Here is a 21957-nt window from a genome sequence, read left to right as displayed (position 1 = left end):
TGGGTGGTACCAGCACCCTTGATGGAACGAAGGCTTTCTGAGCATCCTCAAAGGTATCTTAACTACCACCTGTGGAACAGCATCATTTTTATCAGAGCGACTGATGAAGGTGGAAGCCAAAACGTTTTACTGTAAATAAAATTAAGATTTCTGTTTAGTCCTTGTAATAAATATGTGCTACAGGAACCAGACCAACCTTGTCTGAAGTGCTCTTCGTTGCTTTTACTCCCCCCCCCATATTTGGTATACATACTGTGGTATCCAACTAAGTTCTGCTCAGAGTTAACCCATTTAAACTAATGCCTAAGCTATGTCAATTACTTATAATGGATCTACTCTTGAGTATAACACATTGGGGACAGCCCATATTGTTGCATCCATCTAAGTTAAAGTCCATTGATTTCAATGGGTCTGCAACTTAAGTTAATATTATTACTGTTAAGAATTTTTTTATACAGTATAGCAAAATTGATTTGCAGTAGCTTTGCTAGGAGCAGGGTTTTTTTTAAATTAAGAGCCTCATAAAACACCTACAGTATTTCTCTTTTTAAACGGTAACAGACATAGTGAACAAATTCTTACTGAACAAAATATACTTTATTTAGAGACCACATCTTTTAAAAAATCATATATATTTACAATCAAATATAAGATGCAATTCAACCTTCCTATTAATAACAAAGCATGATGCTGCATCTGAAACGCCTTTTTTTTTTCAAAACAACGGCTCTGTTGTGCCAGTGAAAGGTCTGAAAGCAAATGTTTTAAACTGAGGGCATTTCTTTCTTGAGTGTTGACGCCTCTGCCCCAGCTCGGGCTGGCCACCTTCCCGCATTTGGGAATGACTGGAAGTGGATTGGCTGCCAGTGAGCTCATGTATTTATGGATCTCTTTCCCGCTAGTAGCAGCAACAGCAATGTACCACGTAGGCTCGTTCCGTTCGGTGAGATGCTGCTGTTCCCAACGCCACACTTTGTTTTTCTCTCTCCCTCTGCTGACCTGACCGTATTATGTTGGCTCTGCAGAAATGTCGAGCCGCTCTTCCCTTTGCGGGTGCTAATACCCTTTGTTGGTAGGGTTTACTGACGTCACGAGGCAAATGGCTGAGCTCGAAGCTGGGAGCTGCTGAGTTTACGTGCCGGTTTCACCTTCGGCAGCAGCGAGCTGTTGTCACAGAGAGCTAACGCTCATTTTCGACTTGCAGAGAAGGGATTGCTGAATAGGAGGAGGACGGTGGCGGAAGCACCCCACGGCCGTCGACGGGGTGAATGAAACAACCTCAGGAAATGGAGAAAGAATAAACCCAAGAGGCTTTGGATTTATAATGCAAGCAGCTTTTGCAGGATCCATAGTCACCTTGCTCTCCTGCTTTTGGATTTAAGATCATGTACGTGGGTTGTGTTATTTATTCCTTGAGTGTTTCCTGTCTCTGGCAAAAACAAAAACACAAAAAAACCGTGTGCCTTGAGAAAATAATAATGATTCTTCTTGTCACTTGAAAAACATCATTTGCTTCCCCCCCCTCTTCTCCCCTTCCCACATTCTCTTCATTTCGTCATAATAGATGTTTGATACCAGCAGATTAAAAACATTGTTTATTTGTAGGTCCGTTCACGTTGTAGCTTTTGGAAATGAAAGAGGTGGCTTTTCCGAGGATGATCAGCAGAGGAGTCTGATTTGGACCTATCTTGGGAGAAGTGCTCTGGTTTCAGAGACTGACAGCAGCTTGTTGTTAAACTCTGCCAACTATGTTAGAAATCCTGCATTCACCGAATATCAAGCCTGTGTGTTTGGAAATGTCAGATTGGTGGTACATGACTGTCCTCTCTGGGTAAGATACTGTAATATGAAGTTAACAGAGCCATCTTAAATGTATTTACTCAGAGGTCTCATTGAGTTCCAAGGGGTTTACTTCCTTGTAATTATGCTAATATTGTAGCTTTTCAGTGCAATCCTAATCTTGTCCCCTGAAGTAAGTCCTATTGAATTCAGTGGGGCTTACTCCCAGGTAAGTGGAGTTAGGATTGCTGCCTTAGTTTGGTCAACTTCTAAACCAGTATAAGGTTATTAGAATACAGTATAGCTTAATAGAAAAAGAGAACTGAAAATACTATCTTCTGTAAATTACTGCCATTTGAATAAGTTCATTCCTTAAAGAAACGTGAAAAGATCAAAAGAAAGAGGACTATCACCTGCTGTTCTGATATGGAAGTTGTGTTTCAGAGAAGAAACACATCTTGGAGGGTTGAAAAACTGTTTTTTCATGCAGACATTTAGCTGGAACTAATAGAACAGTAAAGCAGTTTAACCAACTAATTTTCTATGAGGTTTTCAGCTTTGAATTTGATTGACAGTTGCATGATTATAAAGTTTTGAAAAGTGTGCATGTTCTGTTATTTATTTTTGTAATAAGTTGACCATATACCAATTTGGCTCTTAATAGTGTTTCTGGAGTTAATGATAGGGTCAGTTATCAGGAATCGTATTTATAACTTTTTCATAAGACCTTGGGTAAATTATATTGGTTCAACTTACGGTTCTGTTAGTAAATTTCATTCATTTCACTTAAAGAGATCTCCCTCCCTACCCTCATTCCTTGTATGCAACATCTTCATTTACAGATATTCTATAAAAAAAATCATGGCTTCCCAACCACACTTAGGCTGCACCAAAAGCACACCACCATCATTTTTGGAGTGTTTGTGTATGCATTTAATAGGAACAAGGTGATGTCAGTAGAATGAAAGAAAGGGGAAGAAAGGCAGACACATGCAGTTTAAAATTTAAACATGGGTGCCATGGTTGAAGACTATGGTTCTTTAGAAATTCCTAAATGTTTTGAGATGGCATGCATCGAGGAACATCTTTTGAGTGACTGAACGGTTGGTTATTTTGGAGTTGACTCTAAAAATGTAACATACAGTATATTGTAAACAGGAATCTATTCCCTGTTTGGATGTGGACCACACTCTTTGGACCTTTTCCAAAAAGCAGGTTATAATTTTGATACCCACCCTCTTTAGTGCCATTATATTTGCAACTCCTTGGAATGGAAGAAGAGGGGTAATCTTGTTGCTGAGACATAGCCATTTTCAACATATTGGGATAGGTGTTGTATAGCAGAAGTGCACAGTGTCTGAAGAAAGTACAGTATATGGAAACCAGGGAAAACAAAAAATAATTTAAATGGCAGGGCAATTAAAGTACAAAGTGGCACTGGTAGAATGAAGAGTTACTATTGTGTTAAAGGTAAAGGGGCCCCTGACCATCAGGTCCAGTCATGTCCGACTCTGGGGTTGCGGCGCTCATCTCGCTCTATAGGCCGAGGGAGCCAGCGTTTGTCCGCAGACAGCTTTCGGGTCATGTGGCCAGCATGACAAAGCTGCTTCTGGCGAAAGCAGAGCAGCGCACAGAAACGCCGTTTACCTTCCCGCCGGAGCGGTCCCTATTTATCTACTTGCACTTTGATGTGCTTTCGAACTGCTAGGTGGGCAGGAGCTGGGACCGAGCAATGGGAGCTCACCCCATTGCAGGGAATCGAACTGCCGACCTTCTGATCAGCAAGCCCTAGACTCCGTGGTTTAACCCACAGCGCCACCTGGGTTACTACTCTTCATTACATTGTTGTTGTAAGCATTATTAAGTAGTGAAACCATGATCATACAACTTCAGTGCAATAGTTGCTGTTGTAGGGGAGAAATTGAATTTTCATAGTAACTCAATAATGAAGCTTTATTTTAGGGAACATTCAAATCCGTGAACTGATGCAGTAGATGAAAAGGGTCCCCTGTATCCCTGGCATATGTGTACCATGTGCCCAAAACCACATTGTCTAGGAAGAACTTTTGTTGTGTTATAGATCCTATCGCTTAAGAGAATTCTGGAGATTTTACAGATTTAAAAAGTGATTAATTACAAATAATGTTAAGGTATCTCTTGCCTCATGACAAATCCTGAGGACAATGTTTAAAAATTCATTCTGAACTATTAAATCAAGAATGAATAACATGGTCTAGACCTGTACCCACAGTTAAAAACATGAAATCAATTGAACAGCTTCACACAAAGCATTCATATTTGTAGTTTTTCTGATCATATGTGCAGAACAGTGATTTAAGATCTTTACCCTTTCACAATCTGTGCTGTGCAATGATCAGTATATGCATACATATGTCTGTGTATGGAAACATGCAGAGACAACTGACAGTCAACATTATTGATTCATCTGACCTTGCATTTACTGTCTGGAACACAATGCAATCAAGTTGGCTTACTTCTGCTATTTATTATTAGTGTTGAAAACTAGTATTTTATGCACATCTCAAATTGTTTGATTAAATGCCACATTCCTATACTGTATATGTCTACCTAGAAATAAACTAATTCCTAGGTGCAGTGTCAGCTTTCTTCAGACATAATGTTTTTGCAGCACTTTATCTGAGCTTTCCAGATACAGTATTTACAAGTCAGGCAGCAACTCTCGAGATTGCCATGTTGATCAGTCTACAGGGTGGTAGAAATATTAGCACATATAGGATAATTGCTGTTGTGCAAGAGTAGTAGCAATAGTTCCAGATCCTATACTTTTTAGATATAAAATACTTCCCGTGTTGTTAACTTGTTTGTTGCAAGTAAAGCAAACAGGTGAGACCTGTAACAAACCATTGTAGCGTGAATTGTGCCTGTTTAGTGTTCAGTAAGTTACTCATGCCCTTTTCCAGGGAACACTATTTCTCTCCCTCTTCCACCCAGTCAACATTCTGTGGCACGGAGCATGCTCAGTCCTTACTGGGCTATTTCTGGGGTTCCCTCCCTTAGGGTTTTCTCCTAAAGGTGGGGTGGTGTTTTTTTGCACTTTTGCAAACCTTTCTGTTTCTCTCTTCCTTGAGTATGGGTGGTGCTGCTTTGGGTACACAAGGATCCACATCCATCTCTGAACTTCTGAAATGGAGGGAATTGATATCTAGAAGGACCTAACTATCGTGGCCTAAGAAGTATATCAAGGTTCCTAATGTGCCTGCAGAAGTCTGGGATTTCAGCATAGTTGCTCTCTAATTGGGCAAATATTTGATCAACATTTAGAATGGTGGGGTGAAGAATGTACAAAGATATGCCCGTGAATTAAAACTTCTCAGTGCATTCATTCACTAAACAAGTTTTAATGCATTAATTTTGGTTTTATTAATCTTCCAGATCTTGTTTTCTGTGTCTTCGGTTTTCACATTTCTCTGTTCCTTTTCTGTTTCTGTTCCCGTCTTGCGTTTACTTCCCACAAATCTAAACATTCTGAATTTATCTCATTCTCTATTTTGTCTAGTGTTATTTAGAATGTTGGGAAGTCTCATGCTAATCTCAAATTGTTGTGCTATTTCTGCACTTCTGCAGACTGGAATTTTACAAACTGAAAAATAAGGAGAGCAGGAGATTACTCTGAAAGCCTTTCATCAGCTGGTAATAAGTATACATTGCATAAGAAGCAAGGACATTGGACTGGCCTTTCCATTCTCTAGTAGTGAACTTTCCAGAATACTACTGGAGAAACAAATGTAGAATATCCGGTGGCCTTTGTTTGTAAGAATAAACAAAAGATTGTCATTCTCCATACTTGGACCTTCAGAATTTTATTATAATAATTGAAATAAGAGAATGAGGGAAAGTGCCAGTCAAAGGGAGTATTGGAGTGCAGATTATTGTATGCTGGGAATGTGTAGGCTGGAGCAAGCTTAAATAATAGTAAATTGTCTCACAGAGGAAAAATAAGCCAGGTTCTCTTCTATAACACTACAGTTGGTTAGTTCTTTATTAAAAGAAAGTTGGGGCATACATTAAAAAATTAGTAAGTGCTTCATTTGGATTTGAATGATTTCTCCCATTTTTCTGGCTACAAATGTTACTGATATTCAGAAAAGAAGACTCATTTATTTAAATTATGATTAGTATTCATACAGTACAACCATGCCAGGGATATTATGCCCAGATTAAGCTGTCAGCAGTACAGGTGACTTTGAATTACACCTTCCCATTAATTTCTTTTAAAAGGCAGCATTTAAAAAAAAACGAACTGCATGTGTTTTTAATTTATATTCGTACCTGTGAACAGATTGTTGTAGCGACAATTTACTAGAAATTAAAACAATTTTGCTGCATAAAGATTCCTTATAAGTAATACACCAATAAACGCAACAACCAGAGGTTCTAAAACCATAGTGAATGTTGGTTTTGGAGTTGGGAGGTCTAGATCCAAATTGCTGTGCACCTATTAACTCACCAATTAGTGTCGTGCACTCAGTTCCCTATCTCTAAAATGGAAATATTGAAGACAAGGTTGTTGCAAAAATGAATGAGATTAAGTTTAAAGGAATTTTTCATAGTTATGAATTTGTTAATTCTGGCCATCTCTACGCAAATGGCTTTAAAGTAAAAACAAACAAAACTGTGACTACAAATTCTGTTCTTGGCTTTAACAACCATTCAGTTCATCATAAAAAACCACTCTTTTGTATTACTTTTGTGTGAAGGACTATTTTGCCAGTTGCTCTTGATCCATAGAAAATGGAATTTAGCTCCATCTTTTTGTTTTGTATAGGATATTTTTGACAGTGACTGGTACACATCTCGGAACCTTATTGGAGAAGCAGATATCATTGTGATTAAATACTCTGTAAATGACAAGTCTTCATTTCAAGAAGTAAAGGACATTTATGCACCACTGATAAAAAAAGCATTAAACCACTGTTCAATTCCTGTCATAATTTCTGCTGTTGGTGCAAGACAAAACGGTATGTGATGGAGCTCATCTTATAAACAGCTGAGGTATCGTTATGAGACTAAGTGTTGGGTTAATCATGGTGGGGGGAAACGATGCTGTTAGTTCAATCATGATAAGCTTAATGTTTGGTCACAAAGCATTTGTACTGTTGGTTAGATTTGTTTTAGTCAAGAGACTTGTTCCAGAATTGCACTTCTACACGATTGGTAAAGTACTGTACTTAGGTTTGTGTACCCTTTTGCTGTTACTGGGGCTAAGTCAGGTTTGCCAAATTTAGTTGGTTTCAGAATTGCTGCTTTTGATGTGTTTCAGCAGACTCCTGTGCACATTTACTTGAAAGTAAGTCCCACAGTGTTCAGTGGGGCTTATACCTTAGTAAGTGTGATTAAGATTGCAACATTAAAATGCTTATTGACATTGCATATCAGTAATTTGCTTGGAAAATTCTTTACATTGTTAGCATTGTTTGTCAAACATTTGCCTACTCTTTCACAGGATCAGTTCTGTGTGTAACAGGTAACTTCATAACATCATTTCCTTTCCTTAGTATGTATAGACTTTACATACTGTAGGTCAATTCCAGTAGCTAATGGATTCTATTAAAAGGGCATACCCCTGTCACCTTTGCATTCAGAAGTTAAAGTCATGCAGGCTGTATTGTCTGTGCTGAAGGCTGAAGCCACATTGGTACCCGTCAGCTGTGTGGTCTGCTGGGATCCCACAGACTGTGTAGGAGCTTAATTTATTTGAGTGGATCCTGCAGAGTTGCAATTACATTAAAATGATCCAACCATATGGGCAGGGCTGATCAAAAGTGCCTGTCCCATGAAATTGGCATCCTCTCCTGATACTTCTCTGGTTAGAACCGAAAAGATCATTCACTGCCCATGTGGGAGCCACTCATGAAAAAGTTATTTAAAGGGCGCCTGATGTGTTCGACTTGAACTTGGACTGAGGCTTTAATCCCTTTTGAGCTATGAAGCTCTAAATCCCTGCCTATAATTTATCCTACTGCACACGTTTGTTAGGTAAAATTTATGCTCTGGATGATGAAACAATGAATGCCATCTTCTGAAAAATTGGTAAACATGGTAAAAAATGATTTTGCACATTTGATTTCTACAGCGCTCTCTCATGTATGTGAAGATCTGTTCTGAATCTCATCATCCTTAGCTTTTGCATGAGCAGAGTCTATAGTCATAACTTTAGCTGTGCCATTGTATTTCAAGCTTCTAATAGATGAGATACAGATTTGAGCCCTTACTCCTGGAAAGGTTTACTCAGCATGGCTCAGGGTAGTGTTACTTTATATGTCTCCATTTTGGTGTGCCTCCTCATAGGTAATTTTGCTGTGTATCTGCATCATGAGCAATTGAATGATCCAAACATATCTGTGGCAAAATTACCCTGCTCTCAGTGGAAACTGAAGGAGGCCTGTCCAGAGCATTTATTCAAGCAGAGGCAAAGTGGGTAGCATCTTTGAGTGGATATTTCAGGTTGACAGGAAAATTAAAATTTTAACATAATGTATTTATTGTGGCATAGTGACAGGCATATTAGTGTTCCTGCCCCCTAGAATGTTATTTGGGCATTTATGAGCTATGCACTTTTAATTTTAATGATGTTTAATGAATCCTGATGAAGGCATTATTTGTGAGAAATCTGATACAGTGTCAAAAGTGGAAAAAAGTTTTTGTTTCTTCCTTACTTCTGGTACCTTCCAAGCTAATGTGATTATTGGAAAGCAATAGCATCAGAGTAGTCTGTAATTTCTTATTGAGAAGCATTTGCTAAAAAAGTTTTTTCATTATACAATCACTTAATACATTGTCATGTTTTTGTCCATTATATTGTTGTAAGTTGCAGCTACTTTTAAGTGTTGTTTTTTTAAAATATAGTTGCTGCAATGCAGTCCACTGAATTCTTAAACTTTGTTGCATTATGGGTCCCAATACCTTGCAGACCATTTCCATATGGTAGACCATTTGAAATGCTTTTTAATTAAAATTATGATGCCACTGTACTGAATAGCAACATGAAGGAAAAGGGGAAACTTTTCCAGATTAAATTTGTGTAAAAAAAAGGATAACATGTACAAGAATGAAACTGCTTTGTATGATCACACTGTTAATAAACAGTCTATTCCACTTTATCTGAAAACATGCCATCAACTTCAACATAGTTTCTACCATAGTAAGATTGTAATATGAACCAGTTTGATATTCATCATACTTATTATTTAAAATGCTGCAATTTATCCTCATTGATGTAATTCCTGATTCCCAATTGAAATTTCTTTACTGGAATACTTGGGGGCAGTTAACAATAAACGTATAAAAAGATTGTGTTGCATGTTAGCCAAACTCTATGAAGTAAACCTTGACAATCATCCATAGGCCATGAACTTGATGCTGGGTGAAAATGTATCGATGTCTCAAATTTCTCTCTCTCTGCATTTATATATACAGATCTATGTTCTATCAAACTGCATTATACTCCGAAAATACCCATTAAAATTATTGGACCCAAGTTAGTCATGCCCATTAATTTCAGTGGGTCTGCTTTGACTATGCCTACCATTGGATGCAACCTTATATTTGTCAATTTTTGTTATGCTTCTGCAAGGCAGTAAGTTATTTGGAATAACTGATAATCAGAATATAAATGACCCAAGAGAGATTATTTCAGTGTGACTGCACCACTGCTTTTACAGTAAGAACTGTCAGTAGGTAGCAGCCTTCTTTTTCATGAAATATTATCTGATGTGATTCATAGGCAATTTGATATATCCTAGGGATATATCCTACTAGAGATTAAATTTAGGGGGCAAGGAGATCTTGTCTTTTGGAATATCAGTGCCATGTACACTGATGATACAATATAATAATGCACTTAAATATTTTTATTTATAACAGCACAAGTCTGTTTTCTATGGGAACTTTTTTTCCTCCAGTTAACAATGAAAATAATAGATAATGCTGTCTGCAGAGCCTTGTTTACTCTATCTGTGGTACTACTGACACTGCCTAGTAAGGAATGCAGAATTCTTGTGTAATATCATGCTGACTGCAATTTAGAGGAAATTATGGTCTGGCAAATGTCCTTGCAAAGTGTTACAAGCTTTCCTCATTATTTGCCTTATGATTTATAATGGCCTACCATTGAAACTTGTCTTAATTTTTTTGAAACTTTTGATAAATTGAAAAGTGAAGAGAAAATAATAAGACACTTAATTTCATTTTTTTGGGGGGGGGAATACTGTGTCATGCACATTAATCATTTTGGCAAGCCATATTTGCATTTCAGGAGAGATCTTTGTAGAAAACCTTGATGCAACCTTAGCTGTTATACATCAGACAAACCATGAATAACAAGAGCATGGGGTGGTATTCAGTGCTAGTCCTACTCGGAGTAGACCAGTTGAAGTTAATGTACATGACTAGGTTCATTAATTTCAGTGGATCTACGCTGAGTAGGATTTAGTTGAATACAACCCTTGTTCAAAAATAGCTTGCAATAAGAAAAGTAAGATACAATATAATTAACATTAAAATAATTCTTTAATTCTTGTTGGAGTAACTCTGCATTTGCACTTGCATCATTTAAGCTGTTAATAGATTTTAAAATCTTACCTTTTGTTGAATGTGCTATTAATTCCTTAATAGGATTTTGAAGCTACTGAAGAAGAGCCAATATAATTAAAATATTTTGCATAAATAATTTGTTTTCTCAGAAGTTCCCTGCACTTGTCCTTTGTGCATCTCAGACAGAGGGAGCTGTGTTACAGCTTCTGAAGGGATTCAGCTTGCTAAAGAACTTGGAGCTACTTATTTGGAACTGCACAGTCTCAATGATTTCTACATAGGAAAATATTTTGGAGGAGTGGTAAGTAGAAAAGAATCTCAGAATGATCAAATGGTAAGATTTCAAATATCTTTTGAAATTTGGACTACCATTTTTTTGGGACGGATACGGACATTGGCTACTCAGGATCACAGCCCCTGCTCTGACATGAAGTCCACTGGATGACATAGGTCAAATTTATATATATATATATATATATATATATATATATATATATATATATATATATATATGATTCTATATATATATATATATATATATATATATATATATATATATATATATATGATTCTATATATATATGATTCTATATATATATATATATATATATCTGTTTCGTACACAGTTTATCCCCACAGAGAGACAACATGGTGTAGTTGTTAAAGTGTTGTATTAGGACCAGGGAGAACAGAGTTCAAATCGCCACCCAGCTGTGAAGCTGGGTCACTTACTCCCTCTGAGCCTAATATGCTTCACAAGGTTATTAAGAGGATAAAATGGGAACGGGGAGAATCTTTTATGACACCTTGAGCTCCTTGAAGGAAAGGTGGGGTATAAATGTGGCAACTCATTATGGCAGTTTAAACTTTAGCTTAAAGCTATCAGACAGAGTTGTTGCAAGGATAAATTGTGTAAGTGAAATAAACGGTGTAATTGGAACATTTTGCTCAAGGTACCACAGGAAATCATATTAGGAAGTGGGGGGAAGTGCACTGCCTCTTCTCCGAGCCATTTTTAAGGCCACCTCCTTCATTGTTCAAAGTCCACTATTTTGGAAGGAGAAAGTCTACATGCAATGATTAGTACTTGGAGGAATGGAACTAAATTAAATTGAAATGCAGCAAAAGTGTTGCAGCACTATCGTGAACATGCTTTCTGAAACACAAGTGCCTTTGAGTTCAGTGGGACTTGCTCCTAGTAAGCGAGTATAGTATTACATCCTTAATCTGGATGCATTTTCAGTTTTGTACAGTTGCAGTATGTAAGAAGTACTCCTAGCTGGGGCAACGCTGCTGCTGATTAGTATGGACAGGGCAGCAGAAGCACTGGGTTGGTGGGGGCATTCAGGGGTGTACATAAGGGTTGGCTGGGTTGGCCCCTACCAAAGCGCAAGCCCATGAGGGCACAAAAATGGCAGTACTTGGAGTGGCTCAAAGCCCATCCGTGGTCTCCTTGGGCTGCTCCTCTGCTTTTCTGAGTGGCTGGGCAAGGCCTGCAGGCTCCTCTGGGTGCCTTTGTGATGGAATCCAGTCGCTTGCTGGGGGGCCTTCCCCAGTGGGTGGTGGCGCTATTAGAAGTGTGAGGGCTCAGGTGGAAGAAAGAAAGAGGGAGGGTGAGAGTTGCAGGAGGAGGAAAAAGAAAGGGAGGGTGGATGGAGGCGGAAGGGAATGCAGCAACCAGAGGGAGGGAGGAAACCAGGCAGATGGACCGATGGAGGGGAGGTGGAGCAGAGCAGACCCAACTCCAGGAGGAAATAACTGGCAGAGTGCAATAGGTGATGAAAAGCAAAGTTTTTTTAATTTTGGGTCCATGGTCTCTCCTGGCTTCAGAGGCACCAATATATCTCCTTGCCATGGGTGCAAGCGATAGGGGAATGGCGCCGATACAGCTCCTTGCCAAGGTCACAAGGGAGCCTAGGTACACCTCTGGTAGCAGTGGGCCTAAGTACATGTGCCTCTGTGCGTGGCATTGCAAGCCTGATGCTCTCACACCACCAACCTGTCCTTCCTCATCCCAGTCTTGGCAAACAGCAGCTTTGAGGGTGGTACAGTGGCAATTCCCTCACATGCCACAACTGGTTTAAAAACGATTTAGGCTGCAGTTATATGCACATTTTCCTGGTAATTAATCTCACAAAAGGCTTTCTTCTGAGTAGACATGCAGAGGATTGGGCTGTTAATTTAAAAGGTCTCTAAAGTGATAAATAGATCATTTCAGTTCATTAATTACATTAGCCATTGGCTAGCCATATCAGGGTTTTTTTAAAGAAATGGTTTGAATGGATACGGATTACACCCAAAGTCATAGAGCAAATGACATTCTCAAATGAATCACTGTCTTGAAAACAGTAGCAATAGATTCCAAATTATTTATGGGAAACAAAATTTAGTGCCATTAATGGATTTGCCAATCTTAATTGTGTATTGGAAGTGAGCCTGTTTTAGGATTTCTGCAGCTTGGTTTGCAGTCAGTAGGCACTTTAGTTTGTCTGTTGAATCAGCTACTTTAAAAATGAACTTCAATGGACGTTAGGTTTCTTCCATGGAAAACAGGGTAGTAATGTGAGGGAGCTAATTGAATACATATTATGTAGATTTGTTATTGTTTTTAAATTAACATCTGTGGGAGCTGTCCTCATTTGCTTGGCTTTGCCTACTGAATTTATTCTATAAGCACTTTGGGCATGGTGTTCCTTCCTTGTACTAATTTCTGTTAGTGTTATTTTGAAGCAGGAATGATAAAGGCTAATCTTTTAAAGATTTGTTGGTATAATAAACAATACCTCACTTCATCAAGTTTGGATGGTTTTCATGCTCTTCCTTCAGAGAGGCTTAAGAGGCCCCCATTGCTGTACCAAGGAGACCCAGTGCGCAATGCAGCATCTAGCAGACCTGTGGCAAGGAGCTCATAAGCATAGGAACTGGCATGTACCTGTGAGCTCTAGTCTAGAGTCTACTTCCATACAGAGAAGGCCAGCTCTGCAGCCTGTCCAGTGTATGCAGAGCTATGGATTAGATTGTGTTCTTTCTTAGCTGCTAAGTTTGTATCAAAAATTACTTCTTTACTTGCAAGTACCGTAAATGCCTCGGTGGTTTGGTCTTGGGCGGGATCCAGAATAGTCCTCTCTTGCATTGGGCACCCTATACATCCTTTACATAAAAGACCTTCCTACAAAACATTTTCAAAGAATGTTTAAAATTTCAAAGAGGAGGAGGCTTACTGCATTCCCACTGGCAGGGAATTCCATAATAGACCTAGAGCAGGCATCCCCAAACTGCGGCCCTCCAGATGTTTTGGCCTACAACTCCCATGATCCCTAGCTAACAGGACCAGTGGTCAGGGATGATGGGAATTGTAGTCCAAAACATCTGGAGGGCCGAAGTTTGGGGGTGCCTGACCTAGAGGCTGCTGGAAGAAATGTCCTGTTTCTTGTACTCGGTTGATGAGGCTAATTTAATGGGAGAAAGGGTAAAAACCACACGGAGATTTGGACTCTTGGTCAGTTCTGAAACATCCAAACTCCCTGCCACTAACATAAAAACTATAGGAGTCATCCTTTCTACTTTGCTTAATATCTTCTAAACGTTCAGTGCTCCTGCTTTTGTATGAAATTGTATTTGTACATAAGAAATTTGTTATCTTTCAAGTTGATTAAAGTGTCCAATCAGCATTTAACCATAATTGATCTGCTACGGCTTCTTAAATAAATCTAATAAGGTTAAGTAAATATATATATGTGTGTGTGTATTTTATTTTAGCTGGAATATTTTATGATACAAAGCTTGAATCAGAAATCTTCTGAAAAAATGAAGAAAAGGAAAAAGAACCATAAGTGCCATGGAGTTAAGCCACCTCAACTTGATCAGCCAGGTATACTTTCCAACAGAGCACATCTAAGTGGCAGGAGACGGAGGGAGAATTTATCAATTTCAAAGCCCTGCTGGCCTGTGCTGTCAGGGGTGGGGGGTGGGGGTGTCTTCTTTTTATGGTTCTTTTGAGTGTGTTTTTGACAAACCCTCTCATTTCAATGGAAGAGAAATTAACACAATAGCTCTATACTTGTGTAGTTGTTTATGGGTCTGATCCTAGGGGGATGGAGGGCTCTGGGAGACTATAGGCTGCCCTATCCCTGGAATGCCCTGTTTTGGGACTAACTCCTGGCAGACTTGCTGCAGCAGAGGGGCTTCAGGGCCTAGAGGAAAGTATGAACTACAACAAATAATTATAGTACTGGTGCCATTATCTGAATAGATGCTAGCTGTAAGTTCTCTGGCACCTAACAGCTTTCGTTATTCACTCTCCACTGGTATTATTTTCCACCCCACCCCACCATCCTCTACTGGCCAGATGGCAAAAGGGCCCTGGTCCATAATAAGGAATTGGGTGAGTTTATTGAACTCTGATTACGTTAAGTGCATGGCTGCCATCAAAAATGCTGTGCACCTCCTCAGACTCCTCTGGCATCTAGTACAATTTACCCTGACATCAGAATGTTCTGCATTTTTTTCACTATTATAAGCAGTTGCTGGTGATGTTCAGTATAAAACGTAGTTTGGCCTTTGTGAGTATGCAGCCTTCTATCCTCACAATCCTTTGGCTATATCGTTTAAAACTACTGCAATTCAAGCAATTCTCCAATGATTAATTTCAGAAACATCTAATTTTTTTAGTAAATGTTTTTACAATTTTTATTAACCTGAGAAGTTAGAGGAATTGTACTTCCTTTGATGGCCAAAGTGTAGTAAAGAAAAATGTATTTAGGGCAGTTAGGAAAACACTGTAATGTCCTCATTTAATCCAGTCCCAGGGAATAAAAATGCTTTTGTTTGCATTGTGCCTAGTGCAAATTTGGAGTTACAAACAGTTTATTCATGATTTCTATTTTTTTGGTTTTGTTTTAGAAAAAATGCCAATCTTAAAAGGTGAAGCCTCGCATTACGACTCTGATTTACATAACCTGCTGTTCTGTTGCCAGTGTGCAGATGTGGTGTTTTATTCTGAAGACTTGAAGGAAGTAGCAGAAGCTCACAGGATTGTTCTGTGCTCTGTTAGCCATGTGTTCATGTTACTCTTCAATGTGAAGAGTCCAGCAGACATTCAGGATTCCTCCATCATTCGAACTGCCCAGACCCTCTTTGCAGCAAAGCGGCAAGCTGTGCTTCCTGTTTTAAACCACAACTCATCATGCAATTCACCAGTAAGAGTCATTGTTAAAGACTCTTTCTTCTGTTCTTGTTTGTCAGACATTCTGCACTTCATTTACTCAGGTATCCTGTCAGAATGGTTCTGGCTGTTTTTTGTCTTTTAGCAAGAAAGAGCTAACCTACTGCAATGGGGCTGCATACCATCTCGCTAGAGGCCTAGTTCTCGTTGTTGTAATAAATCTGCACCTGAACTTAACCACTTCAGACTTGAAGTAGATGCATACAGATTACTAGCCTGTCAGGGAGTCGACTACCTGAAAACTTTTCTTCAGAAAATGTCTGGTGTTCTTTATGTAGGGATTTTTTTTTTAAATGAAGGAGATTTCAGTGGGAAGTGTAAATGTTGCCAGAACTTTTGTTTACACAATTTGAGTTGGTTGAGCACCAGACTATCCCATTCTCATCCTCTTTGTTGTTTTCTGATTATTACATATTTTAAGAACTTTTGCTGAATAGTGGTGATGGAGGAAAAGATGATAGACTTTGGCACTTGGTTCCTCTACTAAGGAGGTGCAATGAAGCAATCCACCAAGCTATTGTAGTCAATAGCCTTTGAAGGAGGAAATAAACAAACAAAATGGAAATAGTGCAATGCCACTCTTTGGTGGATTGTACCCAATTTTACTGCCCTAAGATTCTTTAAACTTAGGGTGCTCCTGTCTACACATGGAGTTCTTTCTCTTGAAAGGACTGTTCCTTTCAGTGTGTTTGAGGACAACTCCAGTCACATGCCTATTGGGTTTATTGCACTAGGTGGGGATGCTATATTGTCCAGGAAATCTGTTTATGCATCAAAACACATGCAGAGCTCTGAATCTGGGTGTCATGTTTTAACATATATTTTCTTCCAAGTCTGATGCTGAAATGTTGTTGTTGTGTATGTGTGCATTGAAGGGTGCAACTTCACAACCTTTGCAAGGCCAGTTCAAGGGCAAACAGATGTCTCCTCTCCAATTCTATTTATTTCTTTGCATTGCATACTTTTATTTAAAAGTCAGGAACTGCGGAGGTAGTTTTGTCACTTTTTGTTATTCACACCATAGGGGTGTCTTATTAGTGTCAATGACACCCACATTACTAACACCAAGCACAATAACAGTGACTTTGCTATTCAGGCATGTGGAGAGGCGAAAATTTCCTTTTCCCAGGTACCAAATATAGTTCATTCAGTGATATAAAATGCAGTGTCCCTGCGACAGAAATGCCACCCCCTGAGAAGATGATTGGGTTGTGTGCAGCGCATGTTGGTAATAACTGCATTTCTGGTGCTAAAAAGCTGATAGTCTGAGAGGAGCCATAGCCTAGAAGTATTGTTTGTCTCATCTCCACAGGTGCTTTCCAATGGGAACTATTAGAAGAACATATCAAAAAGAAGCTGAAGGATCTTGGGAACGTTGAGCTTGTTCTTGAGAGAGTAAAATGTATCTTGAAAATTCCAGGAAAGGTAAGCCACATTTTTTTTTTATCTTTCAGTTGCACTTATTGGATTGCAAAAAGGACCAGATGGAGTGGTTTGGATCCCTTAGATACAAGATTTATCAATGAAGGTTGTTAAGTCCAAATGACTCACCATTAAGTTCAGTATTAGTTAGGCTATAGAAATAAGGGAAGAGGGTGAATTCAACAACTGGAAAGATTATAAACTTTTTTAATACGTAGATTTAATAACTCACCGGGTGATGATGACAGAGTATTCAAAATGATCCTTATTAAACAATTATTTCTTAATTAATATTCTTCCTATCAATAAAAGAGTTTAAAATGCAGCTATGGGAAGCTTAAATGCTAACAACCGTGAGGTTTCAAAGGGGAAAATATTTGGTTCATATAAGGGAGCATTACTTAATTTTGTTTATGAATGCTGATGCAGAAGCAGGCCTGCCATCACACTAGGTGAAGTAGCTGTCTCAGGCTGCCAGCTTTTGGATACCTTTAAGAGCTGTTGGTTAAACCACTGAGCCCTAGGGCTTGCTGATCAGCATGTCGGCAGTTCGAATCCCCACGACGGGGTGAGCTCTTATTGCTCAGTCCCAGCTCCTGCCAACCTAACCGTTCGAAAGCACATCAAAGTGCAAGTAGATAAATAGGTACCTCTCCGGCGGGAAGGTAAATGGAATTTCCATGTGCTGTTCTGTTTTGCCAGAAGCAGCTTAGTCATGCTGGCCACATGACCTGGAAGCTGTACGCCGGCTCCCTCGGCCAATAATGCGAGATGAGCTCCGCAACCCCAGAGTCGGTCACCACTGGACCTAATGGTCAGGGGTCCCTTTACCTTTAAGAGAGACATACTCATCTGACCCAAGGCTGGGACACAATGTGCAAGGGTGGTCTTTTACACAACTCCTGTTTATTTCAACAAGATAAGTGCAGGATAACCTTGTCAGGGATTGTGCTCCATGGTCAGAAACAAAGTGTCATGTTCAGGATTCCGTGTATGCGTAGGAGAATGTTACATTTCTCCCCCCTTGATCTTCCCAATGTTAAGTGTCTAGCTAGAGGAACATCTCAAAAGGTGAGGGGCTAGAGTCTGCTACTGGAGGGAAAATATTGATTACAGTACTACCCTGTGCCAGAATTATGGCCTGTGGGACGCTATATGCATCCGGGGGAGGGGCGAGCTTACAATGGCATGATACATATTTAGAGTGAGAACCATTGTGAGATGCCTATTTATGGTAGTAGAAATAAAAATGGAGGAAGAGCTTTTGAAAGTGTGCAACAGATGTTGCTGATCAGTTGTGAACAACGTGAAAAAACAGGCTCAGTGGTTTCATATTGTTTGCTACAAAAGCAGGAACAAAGGTAGGCACTTAAAAAGCATTGTCACTCATATGTTCTCCTGTCTTTTCCTTTTTCAGGTTAACAGCTCAAGAAATTGCAGGTCATATTTGTCAAAAAGGCCCCTGCAGTTATGTAACAGCTCTCTCAGGCTCTTCTTTAACACAACTGTGTTAGCTGATGTCATGTTCAAAATACAAGGTATTAAACTTATCTCATTTGTTTTCCCACCTTTGCCCTTTAAGTAGTCAAACAATGATAAAATACCTCCTGGTGATAAATTGAATAACTTTTGCAATAAAAACAAGTAGCATCATCAATATGCTTTCATTATCTAGAATATAAGGGAGAATTCAATATGTAAGAGCATATCATAAGAAGAGCCTGCTGGATCAGGCCAATGGCCCATCTAGTCCAGCATTCTGTTCCCACAGTGACCAACTAGATGCCTGTGAAAAACTTTCAAGCAGGATTCGAGCACAAGAGCACTCTTCCCTCCTGTGGTTTCCAGCAATATTTATTATAGTGTTGCGAAAATGTTGCAAAGCCGGATATATGATAGGAGAGGAGGGAATCTCATTTGATATTTGATTATATTGCAAAATCCCAATTATGGCAGTGCCATAATCACAAAAGAGTTTCAAAGCTTCCAGGTCTCCCAGAACTTTTCAGCAGGCTAGATGGTAAATGGGAAGGAGGAAACTTTTTTTTTTAGCTGATATTAAAGTCATGGAGCCTGTACAGTTGAACCACAGTTGTCAAATGTAATCTGTTCTGGAAGACCTTTTGACTTCCAAAACATTCGACAATCAAGGTGCAATTGCCGGTTGGCAAAATCCATTGAAAAAAATGGAGAAACACACCTTGGAAGCCATTCGACTTCTGAGGCGCATTAAAAAAACGGAAGCATTCACTTCCAGGTTGTTGGAGTTTGAAAGCCGAAACATTCGACTTCTGAAGCGTTTGACAACCAAGGCTCCACTGTATCTTAGTCTCAAAACAATGGGGAAGGAGGTAGTATGTATGAGAATGGTTAGAGGCTATGTAGATTGCACCAAGGCCAGCTGGGGAAAATAATCATAAATGTGGCTGATTCCTGATCTCTCAAAACTCAAGAATTGTCTGTTATACAGGTCTGTCTCCAACCTAGGCAAAACACACAGGTTCCTTAGTAGGTGGAAACCAGGACGCAGGCCTTTTATAGCTTCTGGGGTTGACCAGGCATCCTATGTACTATTGCACACCTCCTCCCTGAGCTAGCAAGCCCCACCTGGACTGTGGGTCCTTGCCTGTCTTCCCTCAGAACTGACAGCTGTAAGTTCTGGAATCCTAAGATCAGGGGTGGTACATCCTATTTTGCCACTTAAGGCAAAACAGGAAGTGCCATACCATACTGTTCTGCCACACCACCAGTGGGACACTCACCACCACTTAGCCACCTGCCGGTGGCACTGCAGCTGTACCGCCAGTTGTGTCACCTCCGCTGCTTGTGGAGAAGCAGTGCTGGCATTGGTCTGTGAAAGAGCTTGCAATATTTCTCTCAAATCTCAATAGATATTTTGCTCTCCTAGACCTCTTGCAAGACTTTTCTGAGATCTCGCAAGATTTTGCAGGAAATCAGCAGGAAATCAACACCTATCCTGGCGCCACTTCTCGGCCAGGATGCAGGCCTTATATTAGTGAAGGTGAGAGTCATATAGCACCTAAATAAAGGTAAAGGGACCCCTGACCATTAGGTCCAGTCGTGGACGACTCTGGGGTTGTGGCGCTTTTCTTGCTTTACTGGCTGAGGGAGCCGGCGTACAGCTTCCGGGTCATGTGGCCAGCATGACTAAGCCACTTCTGGCGAACCAAAGCAGCGCACGGAAACACCATTTACCTTCCTGCCGGAGCGGTACCTATTTATCTACTTGCACTTTGACATGCTTTCGAATTGCTAGGTTGGCAGGAGCAGGGACCGAACAACGGGAGCTCACTCCGTCACGGGGATTCGAACCGCCGACCTTCTGATCGGCAAGCCCTAGGCTCTGTGGTTTAACCCACAGCGTCATGTTAATATCTGCTAGTGCCTCCTCCCCCTTTCCATCGTAAGACTGTGACCAGATGCAAACTCCATGTTTTCAACAGCAACCAAACAATAAAAAAGAAATCCCCCACCATGTCCCCATGTTGCTCTGTTTAGCTTGATGAACAGTTCTGTAGAACTCAAAAACTTGCAATTCTAACTTGTGCTATTTTGGTTGGCCTATTAAAGGTATTGGCCTAATTTTCTTATACGCCAGCACAGCTGCCTTTGCAGATGATACTAGCATTTCTTCATTTTTGCCTTGCCAGTCATGGACCTTTATTTGCTGTCCTGTGTACTATTAACAGTGCCTAATCTCATTGACTTCAGTGGGATTTAAGCAGGATTTTGTACAGAATTGCAACCCTTAGCTACTTCTACGCCTATACATAGACAGGAGTAGTGGCAAGAACCAGAAGAATCTTTATTTGGATCAGCCACTAGCCATAGCAATAAAATAAAATAAAATAATGTATGTACTGAGGAAAGAGGTAAAAACTTAACTATACCAAATACATTTTGGAGGTTTACATCAACAATCAAATAATAGATCTTATTCTAATTGCCTCCGTTAAAAACCTTGCAGTTTTTGCTGCAAGTAGTGGCAAGTATTTTTGATCAACTTCAAACTTCTGCTTCCGCAAGAATAAAGAGTTGTTTAATTATTTTGCTTTCAGCTTTGAAAAGCCACAGCCAAGTCTGAATCTCTATGAACTAGGCACATGCGTACAAGGGAATTCTTTTCTAGATGCCGCCTTCAGTATGCAGAGAAAACAAACAGTCCTTTGAAAGGAGAACAAAATACAAATGCACAGCTTGGTGAGACAGACAGCTCAGTTCTAAGGGCTACTCTTTGGACAATTCTTGTAGGAAGTTGAGGGAACAATAGGTTTCATTGCTTGTCTCAAACAAATGCCACAGAGGAATATATTCATATTAACAAGAGTGCAACCATCTATTACAAGCAGAACACAGTGATAATGAATTTGTAGTTTTTAAAGTGTTTCGTCTTTAGAGCTAAAAACACCTAATTTAAGAATGTACTGCACAAAAGAGTGCAGTTGTGTTTACCAGATTGTGTCCAGATTTTTGTCAGGACACAGAGATCAGTCCCTGAGACTTTTTAATTCCAGTAATAATAGGAGTACCTCTGAGGATGTGAAAAATGCTATTCCTTCCTTACTGAAGGATCCCAGGGATTAAACCAGTAGTTCCAAGTCATAGAGCATGGCACTAAGACAGTTTTGAGCCTGCAACAGTTATTTAAAAAAAAATCAGCCTCTGATTGTGCATTTTAAATACTTAAGTCCTCGTATGTGAAATGTTGGAGCCATTTAGACGTTTTTCTGTTGCAGAGCAAATGTCAGTTTGCTCCTATCAGTGCTTTTTCCAAAGAATTATCGGTAAACCCTATTCAGGCATTTTATTCAAAACTGAATTGATCATGTGAGGAAAGAGTGGGGCTGCAGCAAACAAGAACATAACTCTGCCCCTGATACCAGTGCTGAGTAGCCCTGCTCTCAGGCACCTCTGTGTACAGGACGCACATCGGCTGG

At 39.7% G+C, this 21957-nt stretch overlaps 1 protein-coding gene across 1 annotated transcript in view; it reads left to right on the top strand.

Moving 5' to 3' along the window:
- Positions 1–956: 956 nt before the first annotated feature.
- The window catches only part of RHOBTB3 (Rho related BTB domain containing 3), a 31757-nt gene continuing 10756 nt past the window's right edge, over positions 957–21957 (top strand). Inside the window, exons 1-8 of the mRNA XM_035100128.2 lie at positions 957–1387; positions 1606–1831; positions 6587–6779; positions 10503–10654; positions 14113–14224; positions 15256–15621; positions 16890–17002; positions 18417–18537. Of these exons, the coding sequence (XP_034956019.1) occupies positions 1386–1387; positions 1606–1831; positions 6587–6779; positions 10503–10654; positions 14113–14224; positions 15256–15621; positions 16890–17002; positions 18417–18537 (1285 nt within the window). The 5' untranslated portion in view covers positions 957–1385. The remainder of the gene's footprint in view (positions 1388–1605; positions 1832–6586; positions 6780–10502; positions 10655–14112; positions 14225–15255; positions 15622–16889; positions 17003–18416; positions 18538–21957) is intronic.

The sequence above is a fragment of the Zootoca vivipara genome, chromosome 11, assembly GCF_963506605.1.
Source record: "Zootoca vivipara chromosome 11, rZooViv1.1, whole genome shotgun sequence".
In the NCBI taxonomy this organism is placed as follows: domain Eukaryota; kingdom Metazoa; phylum Chordata; class Lepidosauria; order Squamata; family Lacertidae; genus Zootoca; species Zootoca vivipara.
Note: the sequence above shows the minus strand (reverse complement) of the source record. Positions and strands in the feature narration are given on the sequence as shown.